This window comes from Drosophila busckii, chromosome 2L (genome assembly GCF_011750605.1).
Source record: "Drosophila busckii strain San Diego stock center, stock number 13000-0081.31 chromosome 2L, ASM1175060v1, whole genome shotgun sequence".
Lineage (NCBI taxonomy): Eukaryota > Metazoa > Arthropoda > Insecta > Diptera > Drosophilidae > Drosophila > Drosophila busckii.
Genome location: NC_046604.1, coordinates 6,048,630 through 6,057,139, shown reverse-complemented (window position 1 = coordinate 6,057,139; position 8,510 = coordinate 6,048,630). Strand labels below are relative to the sequence as shown.

The 8,510-nt window shown below is 43.5% G+C and overlaps 5 protein-coding genes across 5 annotated transcripts; 4 read left to right on the top strand and 1 right to left on the bottom strand.

Moving 5' to 3' along the window:
- On the top strand, nucleotides 1–651 carry LOC108607724 (pickpocket protein 11-like). The gene has a single exon (XM_017998749.2). It carries the CDS (start codon nucleotides 1–3, stop codon nucleotides 565–567), a length of 567 nt encoding a protein of 188 aa, XP_017854238.1. The 3' UTR covers nucleotides 568–651.
- A 266-nt stretch (nucleotides 652–917) lies between these two features.
- Nucleotides 918–1,729, top strand: LOC108607711 (pickpocket protein 11). The gene is made up of 3 exons (XM_033293582.1): nucleotides 918–1,240; nucleotides 1,296–1,425; nucleotides 1,478–1,729. Exons 1-3 carry the CDS (start codon nucleotides 994–996, stop codon nucleotides 1,602–1,604), a joined length of 504 nt encoding a protein of 167 aa, XP_033149473.1. The 5' UTR covers nucleotides 918–993; the 3' UTR covers nucleotides 1,605–1,729.
- Nucleotides 1,730–1,756: 27 nt separating this feature from the next.
- Nucleotides 1,757–4,178, top strand: LOC108607720 (pickpocket protein 11). Its single transcript, XM_017998736.2, is given in 8 exon segments — nucleotides 1,757–2,289; nucleotides 2,844–2,937; nucleotides 2,939–2,986; nucleotides 2,988–3,335; nucleotides 3,337–3,613; nucleotides 3,672–3,840; nucleotides 3,899–3,999; nucleotides 4,060–4,178. Coding segments are annotated over 8 exon segments (1,602 nt in total). The 5' UTR covers nucleotides 1,757–1,843.
- A 425-nt stretch (nucleotides 4,179–4,603) lies between these two features.
- On the top strand, nucleotides 4,604–8,327 carry LOC108607715 (sodium channel protein Nach). Its single transcript, XM_033294070.1, has 7 exons — nucleotides 4,604–4,707; nucleotides 4,761–4,967; nucleotides 6,803–7,180; nucleotides 7,238–7,388; nucleotides 7,557–7,750; nucleotides 7,804–8,136; nucleotides 8,187–8,327. The coding sequence occupies exons 1-7, from the start codon at nucleotides 4,604–4,606 to the stop codon at nucleotides 8,299–8,301; spliced, it is 1,482 nt and encodes a 493-aa protein (XP_033149961.1). The 3' UTR covers nucleotides 8,302–8,327.
- LOC108607710 (zinc carboxypeptidase A 1) lies at nucleotides 5,035–6,373 on the bottom strand. Its single transcript, XM_017998711.2, has one exon. The coding sequence runs from the start codon at nucleotides 6,347–6,349 to the stop codon at nucleotides 5,069–5,071; it is 1,281 nt and encodes a 426-aa protein (XP_017854200.1). The 5' UTR covers nucleotides 6,350–6,373; the 3' UTR covers nucleotides 5,035–5,068.
- Nucleotides 8,328–8,510: the final 183 nt, after the last annotated feature.

Genomic DNA, 8,510 nt, shown 5'->3' with positions numbered 1-8,510 from the left:
ATGGCAACGCAACAGAAAATACATTTAATCAATTTCGAGCAGTATCTGCGACCCAAGCAGCCGCACAAGATAACGCCGCTGCAGTGCTTCGATAGACCAGAAACAAAGCTAAACAAATGCTGCAGACAGCTAAAGCGACTGAAGCTGCTACGCTGGCATAGACAATTGAGCGGGCAAGTCGCTCAGGCGTTGCAGCAGCTGCCACTGCCGCGCTTTCTGCATTTTCTACGCGCACGTCAGGACGATGGCTTATGCAAGCCGAAGACAGGCTTTGAAATCTACTGCGAAATGAGCAGCATACATGGCTTTCATATATTCGTAGGCGCTTGCACCTGGCAAAGAGTGCTCTGGTGGCTTTTGATATGCACAGCGGTGCTGCTGAGCTTGCTGGTGCTATTCATGTCGCATTTGATGAGCAAGAGCATGCCCACTATAAGCTATATAGATGCCATAACGCGACCGATGTCGGCAGCGCCAATGCCCTTTCCAGCGCTAACTATTTGCAGTCTGAATCGTGTGTCCAGCTGGCAGTTGCAGCAGCAGGCCAAGCAGATGCAGCTGCCATAACAAACGCTGCAGCAGCTGCCCTGGCTGCTACACCAATACAATGAAAGTCGTTATGGGCAGCTGCTTAAATCGAATGTAAGCTGGTCGCAGCTGTTGCAACAATTGTCACCACAACTGTGTGAAACGCAGTTTAAAGCCTGCAAATGGCGTGGACGTCACTTGAGCTGTGACTCTTTGCTGAGCACGATTTGGATTTCTAGTCGAGGCTGGGCGCGTTGCTGCAGCTTTAAGCAAACAGCAGCTTGTGCGGGCGCGCAATGTAATCCAGCGCAAGGTCTAATCTTGCGCTTGGCCTCACAGCGGCAGGACTATGCCAGCAGTTTGACTGCTGCAACAGGCTTCGAGCTACTGCTGCATGAAGCTCACTCCATTGGCATTGAGAGCACGCAGCGAGTCTATTTACCCAGCGGCAGCGTCTCACGCTTAATGATTCTGCCATACAAAACACATGCCTCAGCTTATGTAGCCGACTTGTCTTTAAATAAGCGTGGCTGCTACTTAAGCCAAGAGCGCAGTCTCTTTCACTTTGCAGTTTATAGTGAGGACAATTGTCTAGCTGAGTGTCGCAGTCGTGCCATATACGAAAAATGTAACTGCGCTTCACCTTTTATGCCCAAGCGATCAGCATGGCCTATTTGTCAATTGCAGCAGCTCAGCTGTGTGCTTAACCAAGGTAAGCTATAATTTACCTAAAGCTGTAATAACTAAGAAATGATTCTTTATTTTAGATCTCAACTGGTTGAAGCGCCAGCCTCTTTGCAATTGCTTGCCCGCTTGTCACTTTCATCGCTATGTGCTGCAAAGCGATATAACTGCCCTAGATAAAAACTCAGCTACACACACTAACGATGTCTTTTAGTAGGTGAACCAATGTCAATGCTTAATTTATATGCTAATTGATTTCTCATAGCAAGCAGCTCAATGTATCGGACGAATTAATTGTTAACATACATTTTGTTGCTTTGGGCGGCGAGCAGTTGCGTTTCGATGTCTACGAGACATGGCTGACATTTATAGGTAGGCATAGTTTTGATTAATGAGTTCGTCTGCTTAATGGGGCGTATACTTAATGTTCGGCAGGCACCTTTGGCGGCATCACTGGCCTATTTATGGGCTGCAGTTTTGTATCGGTATTTGAGCTAATATTTTTTGTATGTGTACGACCCGCTTGTAATTGGCTAACGCGACAGCAAATACGCTATCGCCTGCGAAAGCGACAGCAACAGCAACATTAAGTATACGCGCAGTTAACACCGTTAAGGCTCGTCAAACGGACATGGCTTTCAAAAAACGACGCATCTTTGATATGCAAGCCGTCAACTCACAGCAGTTGGCCAAATCTATTGCTAATCAGCCACAGTCTAGTGCTAAAAATAAGCAACAACAAGTGCTCAAGGGCTGGCGTTGCTCGCAGATCTATGAATGGTTTGCTGATAATCTACGCAACTATTGCCAGACAACATCGCTGCATGGCTTTAACTATATAACCAGAAAGGATATAAGTCGCAATGAGCGTCTGTTTTGGCTAATTGTTGTCGTTGCGGCGGTCATAGCTGCCATTGCTCTGGTTTTGGTTTCATGGTATTGGAATAGTGAAACACCCACAGTCACCGTTATAGAGAGCTCGCATTTTCCCACCTGGAATATACCATTTCCAGCGGTCACAGTGTGCAATTTCAATAAGATATCAAAGCATCGTGCTCTGGATTTGTTGAATAAAATGTAAGTAGCTATGGCTTTATAAATTTAAGTTTACATAATGGCTGTTAAATAAATATTACTAGTCATTAGTATTTCGATAAGCTGCATTTAAATAATTATTATGGTTAAATTATATTCAATTTCGCTTGAAGTTAATTACAATTACAACTAGTCAATAAATAGTTCAGAATTATTATAAGTTATAATTAATTAACTAATTGAATGTAACTCCGAGATTATACGAGAAACGTTCTGAAAATTATCTTTGCATTTACAATGTCGCTCTCTTTTATTAAATTAAACAATGAAAACGAAGGTAAAGTCAAAAGGCTGTAAGTCAGCTCTATACTATTTAATGTGGGCGTGGCTTACACAATTCAAATGCGTATGCTTTAAAAAATTCTTTATTAAACAAGACAACTAATTTCAAAAGTTTGTGGAAAAGTACGGACATAACTCCGCAAGGAATCGGACTTTTCAATACTAGAATTTCTAAATTAAATATAATTAGATGATTATTTTACGAAAATTACAGTCCTTGAATTAGTTTTTAAGAATGTTTTCAATGCTTACAGGCAGCTACCAGCAAATGTAAGCAAAGCGCACTTGCAGCAACTTTTCAATTTAACTTTGCTGCCTGTGGTCAAGCCCATAAGTCAAACCGACTTGGCAATCCTATCAACAGATATTGGATTTAAATAAGTTACTCACTAGCAGAGCTAGTCAAGCGTCTATCACCGGATTGCCTGGAAATGGTATCGCGCTGCATATGGAAGGGCATAAACTCGCGTTGTGAGAGTTTATTTCAGCGCATTGTTACACTCGAAGGATATTGCTGCAGCTTTAACTACTTTGCAGATGTGCATAGCAATTTTCCCAGAAAGATTGCCTATCAAGTGCCCAAGCGTCCTTATCGCGTCACTGGTTGTGGCTACCCGACTGGCTTGTCTGTTTTGCTGGATCCCATGGTCTCGGACTACTACAGCACTTTCTTTAGCGGCTTTGGCTTTCGACTGTTTATACATGATGCCTACAATTTTCCTGATGAAAACTCTGAGACCAAAGTAGGTAACAGCCACTCGCGAGAGCTATGTGCGCATTAATCCGGAGTCCACTTATGCCACCAACGATATAAGACGCATGAGTCTAAAGCTGCGCTATTGTTTGTTTGGCGGCGAGCGTCAATTGCCTGGACATCGGCGTTATTCATTTATTAACTGCATGTATCAATGTCGCATGAACATGACGCTGCAACGTTGCGGCTGCTTGCCCCTCAACATAGCTGTCAATGGCACCCACAAAACTTGCAGCGTCTTGCAGCTGAACTGCATGATTCAGAGCAAACGTTTGTAGTCACACACTTGAGCATAATTTGTTTGGAAATTAATTTGTCTACTCTGCAGGTTTATTTTCGTACGCCTTGGCCAATCTGGACTCGCCGCTTTCCTTAGTGCGCAACACCGCCAACTTTCCCTGCAATTGTCTGCCCGACTGTGAGTCCAATCTTTATATCTCCGAAAGCACCATGGGCCGACTGGACATGAGCTACTCTGCAAATAAGATTACCACTAAGTTAGTTAGCGTTTCAGACCTTTAAGCTACACTTGCTAATTGTTGTTTTTGTTTATAGCAACAATCAAACTGACGGCATTTTGGTGCATGTTTTCTATAGCGACTTAATGTCCACTCGATATCGCATGGAAATCTTTCAGAACTGGCTCTCCGCCTTGGGTAAACTTTAATTATATTTTGTTTAACTGCTTTAATATTTATATTGCATTTGCTTAACAGCTTCATTTGGCGGTCTACTGGGTCTCATACTTGGCTTTAGCATTGTTACTGCCTTTGAGTTTATTTACTTTCTTACATTTAGACCTGTTTTCAACTATATTAATAGAGAGCGGGATTAACCTAATAAAAAGCGCTAACAAATAAATTTCAATTCACTTGAAATCAATTCGCTAACAGATAAGCTATGAGTAGGCAATTATGAAAAATCTTATTTATAAGTTTTAACTGCTGCCGTAAATTAAAGATATTATTGGCTATCAATGAAAAGCAAATATTACTATAACAACAAATAAGCAAAAGTATAGTCGTAAACAAACTGGGTTTAACCCACTAGTATTTATAAATAAATATCTGCTACAAATAAGCGCAAGCAGCTTGAACATTGTTGCTTTAAATACTTTGTAGGAAAGGGAAAATATTTGTTACCAATTATATCAAATGCTTAGCCATAATTGCAGTTCAGCCCCAACGTTTAACCACATCAATCAATTATGACAAGCACTTTAGCTACAGTTGTATTAGAACAGCTTATTCATTCATCAACATGGCGGAGAGCACTACACGCAGGCTCTTTAAGGACTTTCTGCGCAATAGTTACATCAATGGCTTGCAGCCTTTGATTCTACATACACCCGTGCGTTATGCCAAGTAAGCACTCCACTAACTTGTTGAATGATAAACTAACCCACTTAAACAACTAGAGCACTTTGGCTGGCTTTCTTGGCTGTGGTTATTGTTTGGACACATATTGTAATTGTTAATCTAACACTTGAGTATATAGTGCAGCCCACTGAGATACATATGGCACCCAATCTGGTGCATGTGTCAAATAGTCCGTTTCCAGCAATCGGAGTTTGCAGCGCTAATATGATAAGCAAACGCTTGATGCGTGACTATGCGGAGAAAATGTAAGTAGAGCTGCTAAGAATTCAATTAAAGCTTGTGAATTTAAATGCCTAATCAAACGCTCATTAGTTTAACTCTTAAATGCGTTGCTTTATTCAAAAATTTACTTGAAGTAGCCCAGTTTCTGAACTTCGGCCACCATGGCCACAATCGAGTCCAGCACTTCCTCGCTAGTGGGTATGATCTTGTCGGCAGGCAGCTTGAAGCCCGAAACGCTGATTGGTCCTGGACGCAGCTCATAGCAGAAGGACATGCGAATATCCTGAGTGCCATAGGCCCAGTCCACGCTAGCGCCAGCGGCAGCATAGATAGCATCGTGGATATTGCCACCGGTGTATTTGGTATTGTAGCGTGTCTTGATGGCAGCCACAGCAGCATCGAAGACCTGTCTGTAGTCCTCTACATTGTCGGGCAGGTCGCCGGTGTGGCCATAGGGATAGAGCAAGTATTGCGAGTAGGCGTGGAAGGAGATGTAGAGTTGAATCTTGTCCTTGATCGAGGCAATGTAGTTGGACAGCGAGAGTGTTTCGATTTCGGAGAAGGCTGAGGGACCAGCGTATGTGTCCGAGCAGGGATTGGGATCGGTGCCCACCTCGTTCCAGTGGAAGTCCCAGTTGCGGTTGGGATCGGCGCCAAAGCAGCTGCCCTTTTGGGGTGAGCGCGTCTTGCGCCACATGCGATTCGTGGTGTGAGTGAAGACATAGCCATCGGGATTGGCATGAGGGAAGATGTACCAGTTGTAGTTGTCAGCCAACTGCTTCACTGACTCCAGCTTGGAGGTCATCAGCGCATTGATGATGTATGTAGCAGCAGCTGGAGCAATCCACTCACGGGCATGTATGCCAGCCTCCAGGAAGATGCCGGGCTTCTCAGCGCCGCTCTTGGAGATCTTGACACCCAAAATGGAGCGACCCTGATAGGTCTTGCCGCCCTCAATCAAGGTCACCTTGCCGGGATAGAGCTTGGCCAGACTGATCAGCCAATTGTAGGTATCATCCAGCTCGTAGTACTGCTCCCAGTTGTATTCCTCGCTAGCGCGATTCTTGCTTGCAACCTTCTCGTCAATCTCGTCCATGGTCTGCTGGAAATCCTTCGACAGCAGCTCATACTTAACCTCAGACCTGCCCAGCAGCTCCAGCAGATCAGGCACCTTGTGTGGTGCCACCACCATTTTGATATCACTGTCCAGCTTATGCACGCCATCCAAAAAGAGTATGGAATCAGTCGAATCCTCCAGCTCCTTCAGCACAGCCAGCTGCTTCACATTCTCCGCCTTGGCCTTGTATAGACGATAGTTGTCATAGCGTACACGCTCTGCCTGGCCAACTGCCAGCAGCGCTAGCAGCACCACCAATCCGTATTTTAGCGACTTGTTCAGCGACATGGTTGCCGTTGTTCTGAGCTGCCCACGAGTCAATGGGCTGCTTTATATAGACTGCAGTTCGATTCGAAAATCTGATTTATGAGCGCCTTGGCTTTTATCTAGGCGTCGCGCTAATCTTGCTTATCAAACAAGAATCGTTGACCATATAAATCAGCGCAGTTTGATTTAAGACTATATGTCGTTGGGTCTTTCTACGCGACTTTGAACTAGACACAAATATCATTTTGAATGAGCTTGCTATGGAACAAAATGTGGCAAATGTGGTGCTTCTTTATATAGACTATTGACAGCAGCAAATCCCAGCAAGGTACAAACATTATCTGCGCTAGGATTAGATTAGATAACGCTTGGCAAACAGTTTACATTTAATACTTGATGTGCTGAGAACTATTTGTGACTAATCTACTTAGCGATTTATAAACTAATCATTCAACTAATCTTCAATTCTTAAAGCTTTGCACACCAGTCCACCTTAACCAGCAATATCGGCAACAGTAGCGACTCCCCGTCGCCCTTTGCTCTAGATGTGGACGACATGGCGCGCCGCCTGCTGGTGCTAACCAACTTTTATGCAAATGCCCACGATGAGCCGCAACTGCAGAGCACTGAACTGGGTCAACTTCATCGTTTGGTTAGCAGCTACTACAACGGCGTCGAGTACTCAGTTCATGATATATTGCGAGAACTATCGCCAGACTGTGGTGATTTGGTAGTACGCGGAATTGTCTATGGAGTGCCCGTCAATACGAGTCAACTGTTTCTCAAACGTGCCACCTCGGCCAGCGTGTGTTGCATATTCAATTACCGACGTCCCAGCTATTCGCGTTTGCCGTTAGTATGCGCGAGAGCGTAGCTATGGAAATATATATTAGCGCTATGTTCTTGTAGGCTGAGACGCATGCAGGACGATGAGGAGATGGCTGCCTTACCCAAAGTTGTCTTTGAATCCAATTCCATACTCAATGGCATACAGTTTGTGCTACAGGACACATTACCGCAGGACTTTACGCAAACATTTTTTAGTAATACTGCATTTCGGGTAAGTTGAAAAATTAGCAGCCCATTAATAACAGGATAAAGCAATTGAAAATTGAATCAGCGACAAGAGATTACACCCTAGATAGTAATTATAATACTCTGCACTTTTACTTAAATTTCATTAGACAGACTTCCAGGTTGCAAATATTTCAAATTATTTTTTTTGCAGCTCTTAATATTCCCACAAGAGGACTATGCGGCCGTACAGTCGAATGTTCATGGCGAGATTCTTGTCGATCATGAAACTATAGTCGAAATACCTATACAACCGAAATTCTTTGACAGCAGCGTAACTGTCCAAGGAGTTTCGCCCATGATACGACGTTGCTACTTTGCCAAAGAAGGCAAAAAGCTGCTCAATCAGTAATTATAAACAAATAGAAAATATATAGCGGAACTTAGCGACTTTCTTACAGATCCTACTACTCGTTGGATGAGTGCAGGCTGCTCTGTCGCATTCAGAGCATGATGCAACATTGTGGCTGCGCCTCGACGCCTTTGGCTGGAAGCTCGATTAACTTTACGCACTGCACGCTGTTGGATTTGCCTTGTTTGATGAAATGGAAGCGCATTTGGCATAATTACAATGAATATGCTTATGTGGAGGGCAACGAGCAGGTTGATCATAAAAATCCAGATCAATGTCCTCACTGTCTGCCCACCTGCAATGGCGTGTTTTTTGAAATTGTTAGCAATGTGGCGCCTTTGCGTAGAACCTACAACTCATCGGGCTATTTCCATGGACTGCTGTAAGTAGTGCGTACTAAACATATTTAGATTGTTGATTGTTTAATTGCAGCAAGGGCTTAAATAATGAGCGACCTTTATCTGTCATTAAGCTGTTCTTCAAGCTACGCTTTGCACAAGCTACGCAAATGGATATGGTGGGCGATTGGGTGGTGCTGCTGAGTTGAGTGACTAATACGCTTATATTTTTAAACTTCCGTTTGCTTTGCACTTTTGTTAGCGTGCTACTAATTAAATATTGTCTAATTAGTTTGCTTTTTTACGCTCGCACTTGGCATAACGTGTGGACAGCGAAACTTCGAGAATAAAAGTTTGTTTGATTTTGCACTTTGTATCGTTGATGTACATATGTATTTATTGTAATTTCGTTAGATTT

What these genes read in the sequence shown, in the direction of transcription:
- LOC108607711 (XM_033293582.1), top strand. Translation starts at nt 994, where the DNA reads ATGATTCTGCCATACAAAACACATGCCTCAGCTTATGTAGCCGACTTG. An exon ending in CAGCTGTGTGCTTAACCAAG is followed by an intron (nt 1,241 to 1,295) that starts GTAAGCTATAAT and finishes TCTTTATTTTAG; the next exon opens with ATCTCAACTGGTTGAAGCGC. An exon ending in CACACTAACGATGTCTTTTA is followed by an intron (nt 1,426 to 1,477) that starts GTAGGTGAACCA and finishes GATTTCTCATAG; the next exon opens with CAAGCAGCTCAATGTATCGG.
- LOC108607710 (XM_017998711.2), bottom strand. Translation starts at nt 6,349, where the DNA reads ATGTCGCTGAACAAGTCGCTAAAATACGGATTGGTGGTGCTGCTAGCG.
- LOC108607724 (XM_017998749.2), top strand. Translation starts at nt 1, where the DNA reads ATGGCAACGCAACAGAAAATACATTTAATCAATTTCGAGCAGTATCTG.
- LOC108607715 (XM_033294070.1), top strand. Translation starts at nt 4,604, where the DNA reads ATGGCGGAGAGCACTACACGCAGGCTCTTTAAGGACTTTCTGCGCAAT. An exon ending in TTAGTAATACTGCATTTCGG is followed by an intron (nt 7,389 to 7,556) that starts GTAAGTTGAAAA and finishes TTTTTTTTGCAG; the next exon opens with CTCTTAATATTCCCACAAGA. An exon ending in GGCTATTTCCATGGACTGCT is followed by an intron (nt 8,137 to 8,186) that starts GTAAGTAGTGCG and finishes GTTTAATTGCAG; the next exon opens with CAAGGGCTTAAATAATGAGC.